Below are 26324 nucleotides of genomic sequence, written 5' to 3' on the forward strand. Positions count from 1 at the left end.
TCCGATATATATCAAAATATGGGATATTTTCGATATTTCCGAAAATATCCTGATATTTCCGAACCCTGCCAAAAACCGACAATTCTTCGCCTCAACAACCTCAAGTTAAATCAATAGTCATAGAATATTCCTTCACTGAAGAATTTGAAGTTGAATCTCTGATCACTGACCAGGGGTGGATACAAGAGGAGGATAATGGGGCAGGGTGAGCTATAAGGGGCCCTAAGGGCCATGACCTCCCCCTCTCCCCGCCAAAAAAAAAGACCTTGTGAGTGTAGGAATTATTTTTAAAAGAAAAAAAGCAAAGAAAATATTATGAGAAAATAGCAAAATTTAACACATGAGTTTTATCTCAAATGAAATTTAGGTGTTTAATTGGGAGATAAATTACAACCCTCTTCTGGAAACAGAACTATTTTATTCTTAAAACTTTGCCGTCATTTACATCATTTCTTAATGCCAAATTTAGACACTTGTACTATGCTGCTAGCCTCTGAGTATACCTACTGCTCACGAGACCAAAGGTAACCTAAATTTGCCTTTTTATGTCTAAAATTTCGAAACTGTTCTGGGGGAGAGCTCCCATTCCATTCTCCTCCACAAATGCCTCCACACATGTGAAAAGTTTTTTAATCATAGCTGAGGCTGAGAACACGAAGTATTGATGTTCATTTGGAAAATTATTTACGTGTTACGACAACCTCAGTCGAGGTCAATATTGATGTCACACTAAAACAAAATGCATGAAATACACCGTCAGCTCAGTCATTTCCAGCCGAGGACTGCAGTTTCGTGCTTATTAGCACTCATCAGCCCGGCATAGAAAAGTGACTGAGCTGGAGGTGGAAAATCTCAAAGGAAGCCAAGAGTGCGAAACAAACTGGTAGCTAATATAGAATTAGCAGACCAAACGAGTGACCGAAGCAATGGTTCGGTTCAACTCGAAGATTGAACGCGAGGCAAGGTATATTCAGATTAAACAATCAGCTTTAAACAAAATGCTTTAAATTGTTTAATACAGAGTTCCCAATCTTTCAGGCTCTGCGCCCCGCTTTGATCACTGATGTGAACTCACGCTCCCCCTCCTCCCCTCCTCCATGAGCCCACCATATATAGTCAGTAGAAGTGTACAATTAGAATTGAATTTATTTAAAAAATGTATAGATAATTTCGTAAACAAAATTCGTAATTACAACACATAATTTGTTTGGAACATATTCTTATTAGAGCACAGGAAATTGAAGAGGTACAAATAAATTGGAAGCAATCTAGGACCTAGGTAAAGTTGGCATATTATACCATCAATAGGATTACCACTGTTTGTTCTTGACAAGTTTTTGAATATTAGGTTACAACTTGTCAAAAACTCGCACCTTGTCTCACTTTTAATGTCTATCGATACTTGGACTGTTTGCTTTCTAATGCTACAAAAGCAGATTAACAGACATATGTGAATAAAAACTGCTTTAAAAACGTCAAAAACGGTAATAATGTCAAAAATATAAACATCTAACCTCAAAGTTGAGTAAATTATAGTTAGTCTTACTTTTATACTTTGTTTTTGCTATATATTTACGCATGGGTGCTCACCTACAAGGGGTCCTCTAATTTTTCTACGCCTTTCTAGGGGGCGCGCCTCCCAGGTTGAGAACCATTGGTTCAATAAAGATGTATGATTGTGAGTTATGTTTCATTTTCTTAGAACCCCCTCTCAGAAAGATGCTGGCGAGAACTCTGCTCGAAGAGGCGATATTGTATAAGCTGTCAAAAGCTTTTTTATTAAAGTCTTTTAATTTAAAAAAATATGATGCTCGGCGGGAAGTATCCTTTCTGGAATTTAGCTCTGCTGCTTAATATGCTGGCCTAGATCTTTTGAATAAAAACAGGTTTGTTCAAATCAAATTATTTCTTCAAAAATTAGAGGCGTGGAGTGAGCAGACAGACAGACCGACAGTCACATAGGTTTCGATCTCAAAACTTAGCCCTTCCATTTTTTAACATTAATTAATTATTTAATATAGTCAATTATCGATAACTCGAATCTAAAAGAACCGACGAAAAAATTTGACTTATCCAAAGTTTGATTTACCGCTAGTTTTGGTTTTCGACATTTTAATATTAAAAACCATCGAATATTTTAATCAATATGTGCTTATATAACAGACAAAATTACAGAAATTAAATGTTTTTAAGCACAATATGCAGTTTCTCCGTGAAGAGTTCTAAAGACAAAGTTGTATCTGGTCTTGAACTTCTCCAGCCATCCACCATTGGCGTGGAAATTTTCTCTGTTCAATAATACAGTGAAACCTGTGTAAGTTGACCACTTGCGGTGCACTACTTTAGTGGTCAACTTAAAAAGGTGGTCAACTTACAAAGGTTGATTAAATACGATAATGGCTAATTCCGTGCTTGAAAAAAGCGGTCAACTTAGACAGGTAGTCACTTACAAGGGTGGTCAACTTCACAGGTTTTACTGTATAGCAAAATTCGTTGTTTTACACGCAACCATCTACTTATAGGAATGGCATGGTCTCACTGGAACTCGATACTGCTAGAACCACTTGAATAGAGCTGATTCTACTTCAGAAAAGGTGCAGATCTTCATTCGTTTCAAACTCGGATTCATAGATTTGTACCGCTTTTGAAGTTTCTCTTTTAATATCGTTGACAGAGTATTTGGAGCCATATTTCAATGCATTATCTTTCTTTTTACTTTCTTCTATATCTAATATATAGAAGAAAGTATTGGATTCGTGCAAATTTTCGAATTTCGAATTTTGACGGATTCGAACGTTTTGAGGTGTGCTGAGTCCATTTCGACCATTTTTGGAAAATGTCTGTCTGTCTGTGTGTGTGTATGTATGTATGTGTGTGTGTGTGTGTGTGTGTGTATGTATGTGTGTCACCAGGGGCGGCAAATAGGGGGTGCGAGAGGGGGCGGTTGCAACCCCAAATTTTTCACTAAGAATAATAAAAAATGGGTAAATTCAATTTAGATAACTTAGAAAATCATTTGCCTGCATTTTCAGAACAGAAAAATCTGATGGAGAATAATTGTTTGCCTTAACTAAAGAAGTAATCTCTTCATATGGGTTGAATATTTCAAAATTATGTACTCTATGTTATGATGGTGCATCTTGTATGAGATGCCCGTACAGTGTTGCGAATGCACAATTTTTACTCGTAAACTCCATGTCATTTTTCATAAATTTTTATTCTCATATTATAACTTAATGTTTAGCTGGTAAGTGTTCATTGATGCCTTGTACTAGAAACACATTTTAGCAACTCGATATATTACATGCTTTCATGGAAACGTTTTGCTAAGATGTGCTATTTTTGAAAAACATTCCACTTCAAAAAACACTTTCACATCGACAAAAGAATATCTTGAGGATCTTTACTTGACAATCTCTGAGTGACACAAGATGGTCTTCAAGTGTTAAATCTATACCCCCCTGGAAGACCTACTGGAAAGCGACCTTTTCATTGATAGAAAATCTGATGTCATTTTAATATGTATGACTTGTTCGAATTTTTGTTTACTTCATTAATACTGCGGAGCATTTTTTGAACAATGCTACACTCTATCATGAAAATTTCAATCCGCTAATCTTAATTCTTGGATTGACAACTCAAACTCTTGGTAATTTTCGCACTAATGCATACTTGAATCTGGTGTGGAACTTGGTGACAGAACTTTCCATAATAGTTTTTACTGTATGCCAGTGTAGAAGAGGTGACAAAACCCACATGAAGTTTTAGTCAAAATATTAAATCAATATTTTGAATAAAATGATCAATTCAGTTTCTCAAGAAATTGAGACAGGATATGATGAGATATATTTATTATTGGTCTTAAGTTCAATATTACGTAAGTCGATTACAGAAAACGAAAAAGAAACTATTACACTAAAAGTAAAATTTATAGCATAAGGGAAGAGGAATTGTTTTGTGAAATGCGACTATACTTTTTAATAGTGATGTTCCGGATATCCGTATCCGTATCCGCGGATATCCGAGGGAAAATAAAGATCTGTATCCGTATCCGTTACTTTTTTGCCGGATCTTAAACGGATCTTTTCTATTCTAAAATTTTTTAAATATTTGTATAAAAGACTCTTAAATTCCGTTTAAAGTAGGTTTTATTCCCTATATAAATTATAAGGTATCATTTCAGAAGCCAATTTGTACCCCCCCCCCCCCGTTGCAAAAGGGAATGGGAAATAACTTTTTAAAGTGTGTATCAGTGTGTCTTTTTGTGGCATCGTAGCTCCTAAACAGTGGAACCGATTTTGATAGTTCATATTTCGTTTAAAAGGTGACTTGATCGAAAGTTTTCTTAGCTTGGCCCCGTTTTTGTAGAACTTAAATTACCGGAGATATTAATTAAAGACCGATTTAACGTTTTTCACAATTATGGTTGTAAAAATTTACCCGTACGTTAAAAATGTTGACCCTAATTGAAAGAACGAAGTTTTCTGCGTTTGATATTTATTTGAAACTTTCAACTTATATGCAGCAGGAGCTATAATCTTGTTAAGTAAATTTTAAGTGCAAATCTAAGCCTTTATACGCGTGATTGGTAGCGATTTCATAGTCGGAAGATAAGGAGAAAAAGCTGAATGATTTAAAATTTTTACCTTCTGTCAGTTCATATTTGTTAACAAATGTGTGTTCTGATCGGCGAAATTCATCTTAATATGAGGTCGGCTCTCTGGGACATGTTTTGTTTTTTTAATTTTTAATTTAATATTAGTTTTTGTTATTGATTTGGGGTATCTCTTATTCTTCATTTTCGTTTTTCTTGGCATCTTTAAAAAAAGTGAGACTAAATTCTCTATTTACTGTTTGTAAAGGTGTTCCCGCCTCTGTATTTCGTAGGTTGGAGAAGTTCGGTTGAATGGGTCAATTTTCTAGCCTGTCCAGTAGCAGCTTTACACTCTTGGTCCTGTATCCTACATCTACCGAGTAAGCTAGAAATAATTTTTCTCATTCCATCTAAGCATTAATGCAGAGCTAACCCATTCCTTCCAACTCTCCCTCAATTCTAACAGAGATTTCTTTAAAGAGTAAATCATTGTCATGATTATATTTTTGCCACGGTTGACATTTTTTGAAGAAACTGCCATTATTCTGACGGGAATACCTTCCGTAACAAATTTTACACTTGGATAGTTGAATTGGGTAAAAAAAATTTTTGAGATCCGTATCCGCGGATCTTGACACTAATGATCCGTATCCGTATCCGCGAACCTACTTTTTTAACGATCCGGCATATCACTACTTTTTAATGGCGCTAAACAAATATTAGCCCAATTTAAAAAGCTTTCTTGATTGTTTTCAAGAGAAGAATCTGAAGGGAATGTGCTTTTTGACATAACTTTCTTGCTCCCATTGGTTTTTGACTTTCAATCAGGTCAGTCATTTGAAAGATGACTTTTGTGATTAAATTGAAAAACCAACGTAAATAAAACACAAATTAACACGAAAATACAGCATATAGCTTTTTCAAGGCCACAATAATGGAGCCTCTTCATCAGTGTAAAAAACTCAGCAAACAACCAGAAAGTTGTAGGAGAACTGAAAGTCAACCAATTTTAACTTCTGTATCTCAAGAGGTTAGAGAATTGCCTTCGAAGCGCAATGAGGTAAGCAAGACCATCATCTTTAGCTGTACTGGCAATAAAGCAAATCATTGAATATTCATTAAATATAGTTATAAAATTTTCTGTTCTTTCTGACTCCAAAAGTTGCAGATAAAAACTTAATTAAAAATAAAAACTAGTACCGAGATATATTTTGTGAGATAACTTATTACAAAATAAATTGAAAGTTTCGGTCGCAAAAATGTTAATTGTTCTTAACAAAAATAATTATTCCTAACATTAAAACCATTTTATTATCACTTCTTGACTTCTTGTTAACCAGTATGTATTTTATTCCGTACTGAGGAAATTCATGTTCAAGAAACTCGACCCCCCAAACGAAATGCTGAAATGCCGCCCCTGTGTGTCACGTCTGTGTGTGACCAGTTTTTTGTGGCCGCTCTACAACAAAAACTACCGCATGAAATCGAACGAAATTTAGTACACATATGTGCCCCTATGTGAACTTGTGCCCATTAGTTTTTGGAGCGAATTCCTCCAAGGGGGGTGGAGCAATGGGACGTTTTTCGAGTTAAGCGTGCTTGCTATTCCTCAGGAAGTTACTGGCGAAATCAAACAAAATTTGGTCCATATGTTGGTATTAACAGGAACAGGTGCTGATTCAATTTTGGTGTCAATAACTCAAACGGGGGTTGAGCTGTAGAACGTTTGTTGTCGTCAATTGTGACTGCTGTATCTCAAGAAATAATGAACGGAATGAAAGAAAAATTTATCGGCAAGTAGCCCTTAGTGGGTATAAGAACTGATTTTATTTTTGTGTCAACAGCTAAAAGGGGGGTAGCGCAATCACCCGTTCTTTTTTTCCATTTTGAGTGCCCTATCTCAAGAAGTAATGCTACGTTCTGGTTGAAATTTGGAATATATGTGAATCCATATGTAAACAGGCTTTGGTTCTATTTTGACGCCGATCGCTCCAAGAGGTGTTGATTTTTTTTTTTTTTTTTTTTTGCGAATAAAAATATTTTTATTAATGCAACAATAAGAAAGATAAATCGTAATAGATTGTCGTCTGCGTATTTCTCGTGATTTTAATTGTATGGAAATGATAGGAAATATTATCTCAATGATTTAAAATTTTGAACTGTTGCCATCTTATGTTTGTTAACAAATAAAATATTTGTAATTCATTCAAGCAAGGCTTTTAAAATAACTTTCAATTTTCGCTCTTTGCTTTGCTTTTGCAATAATTCAGACATTGGGATAGTCGTCAAGTTTTTGCATGTGTCATTTTGTTTTTGTTGGGAATATTGCTTCCTCGTCAAGCATGGGGAGGGATCAGGAAAAAAAAAAAAGAAAAATATAGAAGAAAGTTTCGTGATGGCCACAACATACTAGTTGATTGTTGGATTAATTTCAATGTTATAAATAAGATTTACTTTACTTTCTAAATCCAAGGTTTTTAGCTTTCGCTTAGACATCTAAAGAAAACTCTCTCTCGGGAACTTATTAGCAAATGATTGAACTAAAGAATGAAGGGGAACGGTCAGCCTTTGAATAAAGGTACAATAAGTTGACTTGGCAACTTGGCCGCTTACGATCTGCTTTTAAGCAGATTCGTAGTTCAACAACATGTCTAAATGTAAACAGTACAGTACAACAAAAGAAAACAAGCTATACTCATTTTCGCACTTGTAACTCCTTTATCGCAGATAGACTGAACAGGTTTTCTCCTTCTTTTAGAGGTCAAATGTGCAGGAATTACATGTGAAGGTGAATTAACTTTTCTCTCATTGTCACTTGAACACACACACACACACACACACACATATATATATATATATATATATATATATATATTCGTTCTTTCAAAATAAATTTCTATTCATCTTTGGAAAAGCTTCGACTTAGAGGAATGTAACTTCTAGATATTGAAAATAATTAACATGGAATTAAAAACCAAGGGATCGGGACTTGATAAAAACTTCAAGTTATAGTGATATTCGAGTTATCTAACTTCGAGTTATCGCGAATCGACTGTATTTGTCTTTATTTTGGGGGACACTTTTACGATCTATTAAGTTTTCTTTCACTTCTTTTTCTTTTTATTTTCTTTCTTACTTTCACTAAAATGTAATCTAGAAAGCAATATACGGGGAGCATTTGCCATTAGTTAGTACCTAATCTCACGAAAATAGTTTATTTTGGGATGAGAAAAATAGACTCGAACAGTTCTGGATGAACTAAAAGTGAAAATTAAAAATTCTCATTAGGTACTCATAATTATCTATTTTTCCTCTGTCATTATTGTCCGATTTACGTTATCTATGCGTTTCGTATCTTTGAGCTCAACTGGGAAGGTAATCAGGCTTATCAAATGTATGTTGAAAGTATCGTTTTCGTTCCTTCAAAGCGCCTTATAACACTTTGACAATATTTAAAATACTGCATCTATTACTAACAGAGCGTTTAACAAAAAATAATACGTATTAGTGTGTTTTGAGACATGGCTGATTCATTTGATGTGAAGCTTTCCATAGAAAAACGGAATGTGGTAATGCAGAAGTTGTACCATGCTTCTGTTACTTGGAAAATATCGAATTTTAAGAACAGAGCGTGTAAACCCGAAGAATTCATAACAAGTCGAGAGTTCCGGTGTTCTGATGCTTTTTGGTCAGTGGCCGTTGAACCTAATTATGATGGAGATGGTGTTACAATTGGTGGTATATCTATTTATCTGCAGAAAAACAGTCCCATGACTAAACAGCATGTAGTTTCTGCAAAATTCACTGTACCTTGCAACGGAGAACTGGATGTAATTCATGAATTTGAAAAGAATTATTTCACAAATGATAAGCAGTTTGGGCTCTCCTCTGATATGCCCCCCTCTTGGCGAGATTTTAATTTTTCGCTCGATACGAAAATCGCCAATAAGGCGATAACTTGGCAACCCTGGTTTTGCAACTTGAACGCTGGAAAGTAGTTTCTCGAAGTCTGTCTTTTTTCACGTGTCTCTGTGGTAGGAGGTAGGTGCTCGTATGTTCCGCTCTTAGGGAGATTTTAAGTTGAATACTCTAAAATAAAGTTTCAATTCAAACTTTATTTTAGAGTATTCTTTTTCTTGTTGTTTTTTAATGTTAATTTAGTTGAATTTTCTATTTTAATTATGAGTTCGGTTTGTGATGTTGTCCAAATGTATCAATTGAAATTTTTGAATGAAAAATTGTGAATACAAAAATGAGGATATGTTTGTAAAGTTTTTGGAAATAATTCGCGAAATTAATTGGGTGGAGTACAAAATACAAGTAAAATAAGGTTGTTTTTTTTGGAATTTTTTTTGTCAAAACAAACATAATTTAAATATTTTTGTAAAGTAATGATAATAAAAAATGGGATAATTTCCCTAAGAGCGGAACATATGTGCACTGCCTCACGTGAGGAAGTAAAAGAAAAGTAAAAAAGGTAAGTGAACATATTTTGAATTATTGTGTTTTTAGTGTGTTTCTGGTAGTTTGTATTTTGGTCTGGTTGGCATTTTTGTAGCACAAAAATGGTGTTAATTTCACATAAAATCTGTGACTTTATTGTATACTGAACGGAGGAGATCTGTGACTTATATCCGACTGTGATGTATATTAAAAGTCGGAGGGATAACGGACCGAGCGGCAGCGAGGTCCTAGCGAGCCCGAGGTCTCATAGTACTTTCGTAATGAGACCGAGGCAGGGCCGGCGAGCCGAGGTCTCATTACGAAAGTACTATGAGACCGAGGGCTCGTATCCCGGAGAAACAACGGAAAAAAATTAATGCATTAATTTCATTAAATAATTAATGACATAATTTGAATTTTTCCTGTTGGCGCTAAAAAAGCATCGCTAAGAACGATGTATGACATATGACGTCATACATAGTTTTCTTGGCGACGCTTTTTTGGCGCCAACAGGAAAAAGTCGCCAAGAGGGGGGTATATCAGATTTGTTCCGCAGTTTGGTTTTTTAATGTCCACAGAAGAGGTACGGAAGAAGAAGTCAAGATTTTTAAGCAATGGCAAATTTACTATCAAATGCGACTTGACGGTTTTTGGAGAAAAAAACGGAACATTACGAAGGTAAATTCTACTCTTCTTTATGATTTATCTATTTGGTTTTCCGAGTTAAATTTAACATTTTAACTGCTGCTGTACGTCATATATTTTATTTCTTCTTCTTCTTATTATTTTTTTTTGTAAGAATGCGCAATAATTTTCTTAATCCGTAATCAAACTTCATAAGTAAGGTATCAAATCATTTAAAAGATTTTTTACCCGCTTTTGGGTGAAATATAAACAAGCAAGTCCCATTTTTACGGTTTTTAAGAGAAAAAAAAAACAATAAAAAGCCGGCTGGACCCGGTTTTGCCCCGCACGTACAACTTTCATAAAAAATGCCGTCATAATGACTATATAGAACGCTACAGACAGTTATTTAGAATGATGACGAAGGTAATTAAATGTTGTACAAATAGAGCTACATACCTTTACTATTGTAGAAACAGGGACTTGGGTTAACCGGTTTAGTTTTGTTCAAAAGTTTTAAGCAAAAACCACTCAAACAGACTTTTTTTCACAGGAACGAAAGAAGCGAGTCTATTAAATTCTAATTTAATGGCCGCTGCTTCTTCATAAAGGTGGAAGGTAGTTCCTGTCTTGTCCACGCGATTGCAGCCCTGACAGAGGCTAAAAGCGAGTACCCAGTTTGCTCCCGACTTCCCGGTTTTACCATACTTTCACCTAGTTTAAAATATGCCGATAGAGGGCGCTTTAGATTTTTGGAGTAACGAACAACTATTTTTTACCGGTATTTTTTGAATCTCATTAAATGTTTTCTAATGCTTGGACTTAAACTTAAATTTTGAGCTCAAAATTTGAATTGTTGGGAGTAATCAAGCAGCAAAAACTGAACTGTCTTCAAAGGTTGAAATAAACTTTGTCACAAAAAACTGTAGGCATGAAGAATAAATTGAGCTGCAACCAACAAACTCGGACGGAGTGTAGTTTAGTAAGAGAAGATTTAAATTTCGTCACTAGTGACGAATGGTAAGATGCGCAGATAGCTACGATTGAAAGCGTGAAAGCATGCATCAAATGGCACTTCAAAACAAAACTCCGGTTTTAAGGACGCTATTGTGACTAGTATGACTTTTTAGAGGCGTACGGACAATTGTTGGACTTTTTAAAGGGACGTGCAGTAGGTCTCAGAGAAGCAGGTTCATTATACGCGCGTATCTGCTACCACCTTGGTCGGAGGGATATGGTAGTAGCTTAGTGTAAGTAAAAATAAAATGAATCACTCACTGGAGTCGGTAAAAGCATTCTAGCAAAAGAAATGAGCGCGAAAATCGCACATCATAATAGCGGTCACTACCGTATCAACAATGTCGCTAACATTAGTTCCATGCCGTTTAACACCTTCCAAGAATCTAATGGTATCAAGAAAAAAAAATCCTGAAAGACGCTGGTACCTCAAACCGGCATCCATTGCGATGGATTGGATTTTCGCTGCACTTAATTAGCTGGGTTGTGACAGAAATGAGGTATGTTATCTTTAACGATGAATCCTGATTTAGTCCCAGTGGTCATAGGTAACCTATTTCACTCCATAACCACACCATGTTTTGTCTTGTATAGCTGCTAGAGGAGGCTGAAAATTTAAGTTTAAGTCCAAGCATTAGAAACTAGTATGTTGTGCCCATCATGAAACTTTCTTCTATATCTTTCTTACAATTCTGATCTCTCCCCATGCTTTACGAGGAAGCAATATTCCTAACCAGAAACAACATTACACACGCCAAAACTTGACGACCATCCCAATTCCCGATTTATCTCAAAAGCAAAGCAAAGAATGAAAATTGAAAATTATTTTAAAAGCTTTGCTTAAAATAATTGCACACATTTATTTGTTAACAAACACAAGATGGCAACAGTTAAAAAGTTTAAATCATCGCGATTTTGTGGTCATTTTCCAACAATGGGGTCGTTTCTAAAATTTTAAAAGTATTTTTTTCTGAAAGAGCATGCTTAAAAACATAGGATCTGACCATTTTTAAAATACTTTGTTTAAGTTTAATATTTTTAAAAAAATACTCAAATCGGAGCGCTTTTATTGTTTACAGCTTCTGCCAATGACATCACAAATGATGAAACGCCATTCAGTGTTGCCATTCACAGTGCAAAATATTTAATTCGCGTCTTTACTCACGTGTATTGGCAACGATATGGTTGATAGCAAGCGTAGAGCACAATATTTTATTCGCTTCTTCATTATCATAACGCGGAAACATGGTACAAAAATGTGGCAAAGTGCATCATTTGTGATGTCATAAGATCACGCCTTGTTTGAAAAATCGGACATTTTCAAAAAATTAATTAAAAAAAAACTGTTGGGAAAATGAAAGTATTTTCTCGGCCCATGTTATTTTATTTTATTTATTTATTTTTATTTTTATTTATTTATTTTATATTATTTATTTATTTATTTTGCTCATATCTATCCATTTCAATGACTAAAAGTAGTACTTTTGACTGAAGGAAACCACTCCATTAAAATCACGCGAAATACGCAGCCGACAGTCTATTACGAGTTATCTTTCTTATTGTTGCAATTATTTTTATTCACACAAATAAAAAAAAAATCAGCCCCCCAGGGAGCGATTGGCGCCAAAATTGAACCAACGCCTGTTTACATATAGATTAACGTTTATTCCAAATTTCATCTAGAACGTAGCATTACTTCTTGAGATATGGCACTCACAATGAAAAAAAAAGAACGTTCGATTGCGTCACCCCCGTTTCAGCTATTGACACTAAAGTAGAATCAGCTCTAATGGCTACTTGTTGATAAATTTTTGTTTGCTTCCGTTCGTTATTTCTTGAGATACAGCAATCACCATTGACGACAAAAAACGTTCTATAGCTCAACCCCCGTTTGAGCTATTGACACCAAAATTGAATCAGCATCTGTACCTGTTAGAGGCAACAAATGAACCAAATTTTGTTTGATTCCGCCATTACTTCTTGGGGAATAGCAGGCACGCATAACTCAAGAAATGGCCCATTGCTCCACCCTCCTTGTAGGAATTCGCGCCAAAAACCAAGTTCACATAGGGGCACATATAAGTACCGATTTTCGTTCGATTTAATGTGGAAATTTTTGCTGTAGAGCCGCCACAAAAAACAGATCACACAGATACGTGACAACCACACGGACATTTTCCAAAAATGGTCGAAATGGACTCAGCACATCTCAAAACATTCAAATCCGTCAAAATTCAAAGATTTGCACGAATCCAATACTTTCTTCTATATATTAGATATAGAAGAAAGTAAAACTCTAATGAGGTTCAAAAATAGATGTAAAAAATAGTGGTTCGTCACTCCAAAGTCTAAAGCGCCCTCTATCGGCATTTTAAAACTATATCTTCAAAATGAATTTTCAAGAAAGTACTGAAAAAAGTATAATTTTAGCGAAAATCGCAAACGAATCGACCAATTTTTCGGGTTTTTTTATGAACCCTAAACTTTAATGGCACCTATCGCCTTCGGAAGCCGATTGGGACCCTTATTTTTGACATTATATTTTTTCCCTCATTGTGTATAAACTATCACCCCTTAAAGATTATCCCAAGAGTTCTGAAGTACCTTGTATATGTATAACAGCAACTACCGGAACAATTTTGTTGAAATTTACAATTTGCTTGGGTTACCTGGGAAGGTTTATAGATAGCTTGCCAGACATCCTGGGCAGTCATTCCAAGCTCGTTAACTTGCGAGATCGAGATTTTTGCTCACGTGATCTATTGTGACGTAGAAATGTCACAATAGATCACGATAATAGATTTCTATATCACAATAGATCACATGAGCGAAAATCTCGATCTCGCAAGCTGACGAGCTTGGAATGACCGTCCTGGTTTGGCCGGGACAGTCCTGGTTTTTAGACAAAATCCCGATGTGCTACCGGTTTACTTCATGTCCCGGTAAAAGATAAATTTGATTTACAGATGACCAAAAAAGTCTAATCAACTGGGACAAATTAATTAACCTAGATAATCAACTGGGAAGGATTATCTAGGTTAATTACTTTGTGATTCGTAACATTGACTTTAAAAACTAATATCGGAATAGCAGCTGAGGATTTTTGCAGCAAGATTAAAGCCAAAAAAAAAAAAAAAATCTAAAAAAAGTCCTTGTCAATGAAAATATATGTATAAGTATTGTTCTTTTTTTTTCTCATTCAAGGTGTTTTTTTCTTGCTAAAATAACTTTCAAATATTAACATGCAAGAAGTAAAATTTGTTAAATCCTAATTACCCTTGATTGCGGGTCGTTTCTTATTACCCTTGATTTAAGTTCACAATTAGTAATGAACTGGCATATAAAATACTCTAAAAGCCAGCCAGGGGTGTGTACCCTTTTGAATACTCGCGACGTTGGGTGGGGGGAGGAGGATTCCGGTGTCCCGGTTGAACATTTCAGAAATTTGGCAAGCCTGTAGCAAGCCCTAAAAGAAAGGGCATGCTGTCACATTCCTTGTCACCACCTCTCTCTCCCTTGTCGCAAACTGTCACAGTTTCATGAACCCCCCTCCCCCCTCAAGCCGTGACATCATTTATGGACAGCCCCTAAGATTAACTCAGTAAATTTAGGATTTTTTGCACCACAAATTTATAATTGAGAAATATTTTCAGAATTAGTTCCTCATAGCATGTAGAGTAAATCCTAAAAAGTCGCCTAAGTTTGCACGTGAGCTTCCATCCGAATTGGCGATCAAAGATGGCCGCCTAGTACTTTTGCCTTCCTCATAACTTGGTCAAAAATGAAGATTTTTTAGTTCTAAAAAACCTGTATGCTCTAAAAGTAATACTATTTCGATATATACCCTAAAATAACCAATAAAAAATTACAAACAATTGTTTTGATACCAAAAGCTAAAATGTTTATTTTCTACTTAATATGCATCAAAACAAAAGATCTACTAAAATGAAGGAATTTTTATGGTATTATTTTTAAAATATTAACCTGAAAAATCATTGGTATATTCCATTTATTGAATAACCAAGCAGCTTTTATTCCATTTCTCAAAAAAATTTTGCTATTTCTAGCTTTGGAATGCGAAAATCTGATAAGGAAAAAAAAGTGACCTTATAAAGAATTTTCAAAAAAAATTGCAGAATATCATTCATTTTGTAAAAAAAAAATGATATAAAAATCTGACATATATTGAAAAATATATAAAATATATAAAGAGAAGATAAAAATGGTCAGTAAAAATTTAGAAAAAACGAGCTGATATGTGCATCACATGACTTCCTTTTACTCCAATTTAAAGATAATATTGCCCTGGATTGAGCAAAGAAACACTTTCAATACTTTCATTCCAAGTCTGTTGCGAACCGAAGCAAAGAAAACGTTTTATACAGATAAATTTTCCCAATGTTGGCAGTTTTAATGTGATTCAATGGTTAACTCTCTAAATATGGCCAAATTAAAACCAGTTAAAAAAAAAACCCGCCAAGTTCGTCGCCAATTTGGTGATAAAACTTGGCGACCGAAAGCTTGGCGATATATTGCCAAGTGTTTGCCAAATTATAGCACCGCTTGGGTTTACATTGCAATTAACAATGATTTTACCCCAAAAAGGCGTAAAAGGCCCCCTTTTGAACATTTGAATGCAAGAGAGAAGGTGCACAACTAGACCCCACTTGGAGTCTGTGTACCAAATTACAACTTTCTAGGACATACCGTTCTTGAGTTATGCGAGATACATACACACATACATACGTACATACGGACGTCACGAGAAAACTCGTTGTAATTAACTCGGGGATCGTCAAAATGGATATTTCGGGTGTCTATACGTTCTTAGGCATGTATCCACGTGTGGTCGGGTTGGAAAAAAAAATCAATAACCATTCGGGGGTGAGCAAAATGGAAATTAAGGCCGATTTTTGAGTGAAAATGTTTTCGCGAATACGATACTTCCTTTTTTGTAAAAGGAAGTAAAAAAGCATAATCATTTAATATCATCTTCATCTTCGAAACTGTGCACAGAAACTGAATTTTTATATGTTTCACCTAAACAATACATGCAAAACTTGAAACATTAAAGGTCTGCGTTTTCATTGGCATCTAGATCACAAACTCACATAATTACTGTTTATTTGTAGTCACAAAACATTAAGCGCAGAATTCCTTCGGAAGCTTCCGGAAGTGACGAAAGCGTTGTGAACAGTCCACCTCCTTTCATAACAGATCCCCATTTAATTGGATTCATGTTTTTCTTAAGCCACTGTTGCACTTTTGGATTAACACAACATGGATGCTGTTAAGCTACTGACCTTGTGGGTAGAAGAGTCGCCGGGTTTTAAATTTTGAAGAAGGAGTTTTGGTTACTTAATTATTATAGCCGGTTGTATCATAACATGTCTAGAGAATTAAGTGTTACTCCCACCAAAAAGATGTTTCAGCAACACTTCCGCAATCTGGATGACCTTTTCTGGATGGTTCAAGCTCGAAATTTCGGAGCTGTGAGATCAGAGAAAGCAGTTTGAAATTTTCGTGTAGCAACTTGAAAGCTCAAGATATACCCTTTTTGAACATCGCTGACGTTAAGTCACATCCCGTGGCTGCGTGGAGAAAAGGAGGACGATCCTTCTAGGGATCCAAAGCTTCTTTTACTTTCAATATATTGAAACACTTTTCTTTGTGCCAAATTAGTTTGAGGATAAAAAACACAGTGATATCTCAGACATTTCTCTTTCAATTAGAATCAAGAGCAGATCTGTATAAATACCTGCTACTGCCACTGGTCTGGAACTGTTCGAGTTTGTTTTGACTGCAATTGAGTAAATTAATTTCGTTATTTTAATGTTTATTAGGAGGACAAATTTTCGTCACCATGGTTATAAATCGTTTGCGTTCATTCAAGGCTTAACTTAAGCAGATTTTGCTTTCAAAAGGAGGTAGATGGAAAACTATAGCCTACGCGAGTGTGACCTCACCACTCCTGGGCGTCTATGCCCTACACACACACGCGCGCGGGCCTACACACACACACACACACGCGCGCACTCCTATACACAAACACACACACACACACCTACACACATAAAGGTCTGCACACAAGCTTTCACACACACGCACGTATACACACACAAGACCCAATCGTGATTGAGAAAAACATAACTTGAATTCAAGATGTCGAAAATTAGAATTTATTTCATTTTATTTATTTATTTATTTTTTTTTTCAGATGAAAGAAAGGAGCTGTTGTTACCGGATAACATATCAAATTCATTATGCTCCGACTTTGAGGAATTGTACAACAATGGTCAATTCTCAGATGTCACTTTAAAGTTGGGTAAGGATGAGCTCAAAGCCCACAAGTCGGTGCTCAGTGCTCGATCGAAGGTGTTTGCAGCCACGTTTGAGCACGATATGAAAGAAAAACGAGAAAACGCGATTAATATTGAGCAAATGAAAGTCGAAACAATGCGAGACATGCTACGCTACATTTACTGTGGAAAAATTCACGACTTATCTACGGAAGAAGCGCTGAATCTCTATGTAGCCGCCGACCGATATGATTTGAAAGAATTAAGAAACTTTTGCCGAGAAGTAATTCTGCTCAACATTTCTGTTGATAACGTGTGCGATATTGCCAATGTTGCTGACCTTTATGACGATGAATTATTAGTAGGAGAATTAAAATCGTTCTTATTAAAAAATGGAAAGGAAGTTATAAAAACCAAAAACTGGAAAGCTATGTCTCACAACAAAGCAGTTTTGTGTGGTAAAATGTTTGAATGGATTTTTTCTGAATAATACGGTAGTATCCTGAAAATTCGGCTAAATGTAAACTGGAAAAATGACCGATTTTGTAAAAATGCCGGGTTGTGAGAATGCACGGGAATAAAATTTTTTGTTCTGTGCTTTTCGGTACTGCCGGAATGTGGCCGAGTTTTCTAGATTTGGCCGGGTTATCAAGGGCCGACTATCAAGACTCAAATGTAATTTTCTGTACGATTACTTGTTGATTTATGAAGGTGTTTTTGTCCCAGCAATGTTTTAAGGCAGAATATTCTCTGTTTTCTATTCAATTTTATTATTTTTATCTAACATCAAAAAGAAAATCAAAGAAATTGAGGAAGAAGTAAAACAATTCATATTTTACATTGTGTCATTCTTTTTTTTATTAATCTTTTTCAATTGGTTACTAGGAAATTTATTGGAAATTTAGAGACTTGTAAATGGTATCTTATTTGGGGGGGGGGAGGTATTATTACAAATTATATTCCACTGCAGCTTTAACTTTTAAGAGAAATCTACAGAGCACAAGTTTAAAATTGAAGCCTTTTACGTCATCTAGATTTAAAATTTAATCTAACCGCCACGGCTCTCCACGGGGATGTGGAATCTTTCTTCCAGAGGGTGCCACAAAATTATGAAATGACTTCACAAATAATAATTAGAGACTCACTAATTGTGAAGCTTTTACATAATTTCACGGTACCCCTGAGGTGTGTATAAAAACTATGTTATGCAGGTACATAATACATATGAGTTTATTTATTTTTTTCTGTTAGAGAGAGAGAAAGAGATGATTAGACAGGGGTGTATCCAAAGAGGAACTTAGAGATGCATTCCGCTTTCCCCCAAATTCAGAGTGTTTCCTTTTTTGATCACAAAAAGGATCTAAAACTTGCCATATACCCCTCCCCCCACGTTAAATTATACCACATCCCTCACAGAATTTATATTCTGGCTACACTGCTGTGATAGTGCGATTACCAATTTGTTTTAGCAAGGAAAGAGTGTCGTGAGAAAATTATAATTCCTAAAAGGCAGCTTAATTCAAACTACTCGTAGTTTCGGTGTCATTGCTTTCAAACAGAGGGGCCCATCCCCTCCAAGTTCAATGGCACAAATCCCCCCCCCCTCAAAAACAACAACAAAAAAAAAATTCTCAACCCTCTTTCCTTTTTTTTATTTTTAGCTCTCTTTTTTGAATTTTTTTTAATATATATTTTGTAATATTTATTTATTTTATTTATTTTTAATTATTATTTAGAAACAAAAGTTCTGTGCTACGCCAGTGACATACACACACTGAGAGACACAAACTAAACAAAAAAAATGAAATAAAATATGAATAGAATAAAATAAAATAAAATAAATAATCTAAATTATAAAAATAAATCAATAAATAAATTCAAATGAAAAAAAAAATGAAATCCCCCCCCCCCGAAAAAAAATAGATTGCGCAACTTGTGCCATAATCCCTCCCTGTGGGCACCCCTGCTTTCAAGCACGGCTGAGGAGTCAGAGTTGGACCGATTTATATGAGGCAAGGATTCAGAATCGGATATGTTTTAAAATTCTACGAATCGGAGTCTGCTATTTTCTCCCTGAGTCTACAGCTCTGCAATGGTTGCGAAGTAGGGTAGAGCGCAGAGGCGTAGCTAGACCCGACTTTCGGGGGGGGGGGGGGTTCTTCTTTTATATATATATATATATATATATATATATATGTGTGTGTGTGTAAATTTTTTTAGTATAAAAAAAATAAGAGGGAGGTGAAGCTTACATACTTTGGAATGGGGTGCCCCAATTCCGATACTTGTGTCAAACAAAACAAAAGCAAAGAATTTTTTATTTTTTTACTGTTATGGAAAATTCAACTTTTTTTTCTTTTTCTTCCATTTAATTTAAAGTGAAATTTTCTAGCAACGTCTTGTCAAAACCAGTCTATCCAAATCAGGGGGAAATCAAATATCTGATGAGCGTGTTCCGTTCATTTCAGTGTGACTGCTTAATTTAGAGGCTAACACACATCTACAAAAGCTGGCATCCCTGAAAGCTAATAGATACTTCCATTTCCGCCTGTAAACTTGATGTTTGGCTTTCAATCTCATCGGTGGTCAGACTATAAAGATATTATATTTATAAAGATATATCTATAAAGATATTTATTTTTATTTTATTAGCTGCCTTAGAATTTACATAAATATCTATTTGAAAGAGCAACAGCAATTTTCGGGTATTATGAACAGAAGTCTTTTTTATTTTCTACTTTTTAATCCGAACCAAGCTAATAGAAATAATCTAGATTCATCTCGTTTTTAAACATTTTATTCATGTAATGCTATGCAGTTTTTCTTTTGAATTAAAATAAAATTACCTTCAGAAGGGTCCGATGGGACTAACGCTGCTTTGCAGACTGTACTTCGTTTTCTTCAGACGACGTTAACTTTCTCTTTTTAGAGCAATTCTTTTCGTCATTTTAATTTTTTTCTTTGAGTTGAAAAAAGCTTGTTATCGGTCTTGTTCGTTTCATTATGCAACAACTTTCACTTAGAATGTACTACTTTAAACAGACTGTACGTTTCCAAAAGAATACGCAGTAAATACTGGTTGAAGAATCAATGTGATTGCAATGGATACTCTGGTTAGCAAAGGTAGTTTTGACTATGACCTATGACACACACGAGACCAGACCAACAAAAACCTCTATCGTCTCGAATTCCGGTTATGCTATCATTTTCCGATTCGAAGCCCAATGATCTTCAAAGCAGCAAACAAGAACATTTTTTTCAACTCAGAAACAGAGGAATTGTCTTCGAGAGCTGAGGAGGCAGTAAATGCGTTCCACAAATAGGCTTTCCAGGAAGATTAACCAAAGGATAATCGTTTCGCGCACTCTCTTGGAAGAAGAGTTAAGGGGTGAAATTCACAGGTTTGGCATGTTAAGATGAACATTAAAGTTCATAGTTAAAGGTCATTCAAGTTAAAAGTCATTTCGCTCTCTTATCTGGATTAGTACTGTTCTTTGGTTGCTCTCTTTCTTAAAATTGTGATTCCTCAGAAAACCGAAATGATAGGAGTGAAAAGAAAGTATAAGTTTTTTTTCAAGTGATGAAAAAAGGAAAATCGTAGACTACTGGCCAAGTTAGATTTGCTGCAATTGCTAACCTCAAGAGGATAAATAATGAATCCAAAAAAAAATCAGGTACCAAATAGCAATAAAAGACTTTTTCTTGAAAAAGATATGCTTAAAGTTTCTTTTACTGTCAAAATGATTCCTTAAACTCGCAATAAAGCACTTAATAATGTAATAATAGAATAAATACCTAACAAAACTAATAAAGAGGAATTTTAATCAAGAGCCCATATTGTCTTTAGTATCGATTTCAAATTTTCACCATCATATTTCAAATTTCTATAAAAAGTTTCTTAATACCTCCGTAATTCAAAACCTCATTATCTCGATTTTTTTATTGTGAAATTCGAAATATACAGATTCGACTGTATGCAATATTCTCACTGCGCGGCTCATAAAATTAAACATATTTAAAAATTTGCAGAATCTATGACAAAGAAAGGCTGCCTATACGTGGATTTAACAAACAATCTAATTTCTAAAGTGAAGTGTCAAATTTCACTCAATTATCAAAAAATTGTCGCAGCAGAGGGAGGCGTCTTTATACTTGAGGGTCACTCATAGAGCAGATTTTCAATGGCATTGGGGGGGGGGGGAGCGAAGTGAATTTTTGACCTTTGTTACACAGAAAAACGTCGTAGTGATTTTCTTTCTTTTTCTTCTTTTTTTCTTTCTCTTCCCTCTTCTTTTTCTCTTTTTTTTGAGACTAACGTTTCGGGGTGGGGGGGGGGGGTTTGTCCCCCAACCCTCCCCCCTTAGCTACGCCCCTGGGAGAGCGGGCTACTTTGCCACACACAGATATCTTTGTTGAATTGGGGAAAATTGAAACAGCAGAGGGACATATTTTAAAACTAACCCAAGCTGCCCAAGGTTGCTGCCATAGTGCACAAACACGTCCCAGACGCGTCGTGTGCCAATGAGCTTGACTAAAAAATGTTTTATTGTTATTTAAGTGCTCAGAGTAAATTTTTCAGTTGATGTTTGGCATTTTTGTACTCTGCCACTATCGATTGAAGGCATGTGAACATTATTTTATCTCAATCCTTAGTTAATTAGCTATACATTAATGCATTTGTGTTAAAGTTTGGTTAGTTTTAAGTTGCTGAAACCGTTGCAAAAACAAAACAAATACACGCGGGGCACTTTATCACAAGTATGGATACAATGCACGAAGTGCAAAGAGAAATTACGAGAAATGTGGACTTGGCTCCGTCTTCTACGTTTGGGAAAATTGGTGACGCAAATGAGGATGATTAAAAGTTCAAATGGCCAAGTCTGTATAACTAGGTTTCTGAGTAACTTTCTACTGATTATATGACTGCAATACAATTGTTGACTATGTTATTAACTATAAATGTAACCTTTCATTTAAATAATGAAATAAACGTAGTTTTAAAAGATTTGATGGGTAAATTATCTTTTCCTCTGAAATTACATGTGACAAAGTACCCCCTGTCCTGTGAGAAAGAACCCTGCCATGGGGCACTTTGTCACTTGAAGTGCTTAGAGGAAAACAAATTAATCCATACTTAGACATTTTCTAGAAAGCTGGTTATTATACGTAACTTGTAAAAAGGTATGCACCATTTGTTTAGATTCAAATACGAACCAAAATCAAGTAACAAAATCACAAGTGAAAATTGTGACTCAGCACCCAGCTCTCCCCTACAAGTTGGAGTTTGAGAGAGCGGAATTGAAATGATTTTGTGTATAGGAATCGGAGTCAGATGTTTTAAAATACCAGGCGTCAGAGTCAGAGTCGCACCCCTCTCTCCTCTTTTAGGAGTTCAATTAACAGAGGTGTCATTTAAAAGCGTCGATTGACAATCTTCGTTCATTCGGAGGTAAAAACATACTTGTACATTTACAGTTTTGATACCAACAGAATTTTCTGCATGAGATGAAATTTACTTCCACCTGTTTCACCGTCAACCTAAGACTTCGACTGAAACCACAAGGTTATTGGTACTTAGTCAAGTGATGATGAAACAAAGAAGCAAAATGTTTGAAATTTCTTTAATTAGTAAGAGTAGGAAAATTACTTGAGCTGCGTTGTTCTACGCTGCTTGAAATTCTACGCTTTACTTGAAAAAGCAATATTAACATGCTCCCTCCAATAAAAATAGCCAACCATTTCAAAGATGACCCCCCCCCCTCCAACAGTGACGTACGGGCCAACTCAACTGAATGAAACTTGACGACGAACTACCTGTCAGAAAAGTAACTAGAATCCTCCGCGCCCTGGTACAACTGAAGATTTGATGCCCCCTTCCGATTGTCGAAATTGAAAAAAAGATTAATTCTACTACTCCGCCACTAATTTTCCAAAATTGAAGTCCGAAGCAGAAATTGTGGGAAACCTTAGACAACGTTATTGAAAGGGAAAGGAATCGAGTGTGGGACTCTTGCACAGAAAATATTCGAAACTGAATTTGAATAAGTAATACTGATCAATTTTAGGTGACATTAGACGGGTTGGGTTTCGGAACTTTCTTCCGAAACTTTTTTGATATTCTTAAAAACGAACACTGAGACGATTTTAATAATTTTGGTCTAGTACTGAGTTTGGAGGCATTCTTTCGGTATGTTTTTGAAAATGAAGTCCTAAAACGAAGTTTTAGATTATCTTCAATGTTGTAGGAGATGAGCTGTTCCTTAGTTTTCTTTTAGAAATTTTTGTTAATTAAAGTTCTAAAACCGTAGCTGTAGACCATTTTCGATGACTTTAATGGAAAGAATGGGAAATTGGGTGCTCTCCTCCAAAACTCTTTTGAAGTTGAAGTCTTAAAAATGAAAAATTTGACTGTTTTTAATAATGTTGGGGAAGGATCGAGGAGGGACATATTTGCTGAAATTCTACAGATTTTTGCAGACAATTATCTTTGACTGCCTGCATCTGCTTAATTGCCATATGGGATGATATTTTTCTGACCTCTACGGCGATGAATAAAATGAAAAATCATCGTTAAGATTTAAAACGAGTCAAGTGAAGTAGCATAGAAAAGTATCCAATTCTCTATGCTTATTATACTTTTACGTGTGTGTTGAAAAATGTCCAAAAAGCTATACATTTAAGGAGCATTTCTTCTTACGCGCACACATGAAAAAGCACCCAGTCCATTATTTTGAGTTATTAAAAACATCTATTATTTAATTGACATAAAAGGAAGTAATGTGGTGTCCGCGTCAGATTTTTCTTACAGTGTATGAGACAGTAGAGTTATATGAGACAACTGGTGCTATCATACAACTGTACTTCTTAATTTTTTAAGCTGATGTCAGAACATCCTTAGTAAGGAGAAAGTTCGTTAGAATCTTGTAAGAGTGTATTCTTCCCGTGAAGCCAGTTGATAGTTTATTTTTGCGAACAATGATGATTTTAGTTATTATCATGTAGTTACGTTTTGTTCAGAGCTACAACTGCGCAAGTAACTTCATTATTATTTGAAGTTTACGAACAGAAACAGTGCGTCATAAGTCTAAACGTATAGTTTAGACTGAGTGTAAATATACGTCATAAACGGATATTTACACTCAGTGGACAAAAAATTAGAGACACCCACCAAATAACGTGTTGGTCCACCTTTAGCTTTGATAACAGCAAGGACGGATCTAGAAAGTTTTCAAGGAGGGGGCGGTTAATTTTTAACTGACCTCTTAAATACGTTCTTGTGCATGTTTATATTTAACTTACACCCAAAGCATTTCTTACCGAAAACCACTAAAGTAATTTAGCCAAGGAGGTCCCAAATTATTCATTTCCTTTTCCCTTGAAAGAGGTAATCTAAAATGGCGTTTTAGAACTTCAATTTCGTAATAAATCAAAGGGAATGTTTTGAAACCCCTCCCCCCAAACAGGCACGTAGCTAGAACTTTGTTAAGGGGGGGTCCAAGGTTGCACGAACTTCAAAAGAGGTGGCATGCTAAAGCAGAATTAGTAGCTGATAATTACACAAGACTAAGATAAATCCAATTAAAATTGATCATTAAAATATGATAATTAACTAAAATTAATTAAATAATTGAAATTAATAGAGTCATTAGTTAAAATTAGTTAACAAAAAGTTTATGTTAAGTGGTAATCACATACAAAGTTTCCAAATATGGGTGAACCTCTGTCCTCCTGAAAATAAGTGATATATTTTCTATTAATAAAAAGGGCACAAGAAAAGGAAAACGAAAACTGTTCTAGAAATTACTTGGAAAATGCATGCGATAATTTAATAGAATATTAAAGCTTTGTAATATATTTCAACAAAATATGTACATATGTACTTATGTCATTTTATTTGAAAACTAGAAAGTCACCCGTCAAGGCATGACGTGTGAAAATTGCTTCAACTCTTCATTTGAATGAAGCAATTGCCTGTTTGGTGATATTTTGATAGTTGAAATTTTAACTCTAACACCAGTGGATTAACCCTAAACTCCAGTAGATAGCGTTCATTGTTTTCGTTTCTTCATTCCTCTGATATGACACAGTTTACCAGTAAAACTGTTCAAGTCACCGGATCGAGTTCAGCCTTGTCACAATAAAGCCTTTCCTTGCATGTTAAACATTACCAAAACATATTATCGAATTACATATCATGCCGTGGTGCGAATTCATTGTTTAAACACGCGGGTTACTCGATCATTGGCACTATTTATATGAGGATAAATAAATCTATATCTATGGAGTCGAATGTATAACTATATGAATGTTACATTACGTAACCCTGTCCGATTTGAACAACATTTCAGGCATAATCCCACAACTCTCTCAACGAAAATATTAACAAGGTTTCATTTAAAAAGCTTGAATTAGTTTTTATTTATTTACATTTATAATATTCTTTTGTACCATGAAATAGAATGATATTTCCAATGTTATCCGTTTTCTAATTATCATTCCTAATCATCAATTAAAAGTTTGAACAAACTATTAACTCTTTGGGGGACGGAGGCTTCCTTTGTTGCAACCATTTTTTATACATATATTTTTTCTTTCTTCAGCCAACTGACACAGTGATTTCAGTTAGCTGAAAAAAAAAAAGAGAAGCAAGAAATAAATGGTGTTCTCAAGTGAAGTCGCTATTCCTCAAAGGGTGAAAGCTGTTCAAAAAAATTTTAAATATCGGAAAAGGCGTATTGCCGTTTTTTATCATTATTTTTTTCTTTCTAACGGGGCTGTGTTAGAGGCTTTAGCCTTTTGCGAACCAACGATATGGCATCCAGTCATTCATATGCCACCATTAAGGCGCGGATGTGAATGTCACAGGAAAATTTGATGCACAGTTTCCACCAGATGGAGACACCTGAGCTCTCTTCGATGCGAAACTGCAAAATGAATTTAATTTTGTCAAGAGTATTCACAGTCAAACGACCTAAGGGATCTTTTACATGCCGATTAATGGAATGTATACTTAATGAATTAAATTAAGCATCTGTGTAATTTTATTTTAACAACATGTTGTTAATTTTAACAACAATACATATCATATTTTACGACGCAGGTAATAATTTTTTTCTTCAATACGATGTTAGCAAAACACTCTATTGCAAGAAATAGTAAATATCTTTAGCTTGAAGAAAATAAGTGTTTAAAAAAAAAGGCAATATATAACAGAAAAGCTCAAAAACATTTACCTCGTATTCACCTTTTTTTGTTTCTTTGCTTGTAACGCAGTAAATAGCGGTAATTTTCACCTAGTAATTTATAGTTAAATGCACATGCCTGTTTTTTGTTAATTTAATGCTACC

General features: G+C 35.1%; 1 protein-coding gene across 1 annotated transcript; it reads left to right on the plus strand.

Annotated features, from left to right (window-relative positions):
* The first annotated feature begins 195 nt into the window (after positions 1 to 195).
* Positions 196 to 17774, plus strand: LOC129230241 (speckle-type POZ protein-like B). The gene is made up of 2 exons (XM_054864642.1): positions 196 to 205; positions 16896 to 17774. Exons 1-2 carry the CDS (start codon positions 196 to 198, stop codon positions 17465 to 17467), a joined length of 582 nt encoding a protein of 193 aa, XP_054720617.1. The 3' UTR covers positions 17468 to 17774.
* The last annotated feature ends 8550 nt before the right edge of the window (positions 17775 to 26324 follow it).

The sequence above is a fragment of the Uloborus diversus genome, chromosome 9 (assembly GCF_026930045.1).
Source record: "Uloborus diversus isolate 005 chromosome 9, Udiv.v.3.1, whole genome shotgun sequence".
Taxonomy (NCBI): Eukaryota; Metazoa; Arthropoda; class Arachnida; order Araneae; family Uloboridae; genus Uloborus; species Uloborus diversus.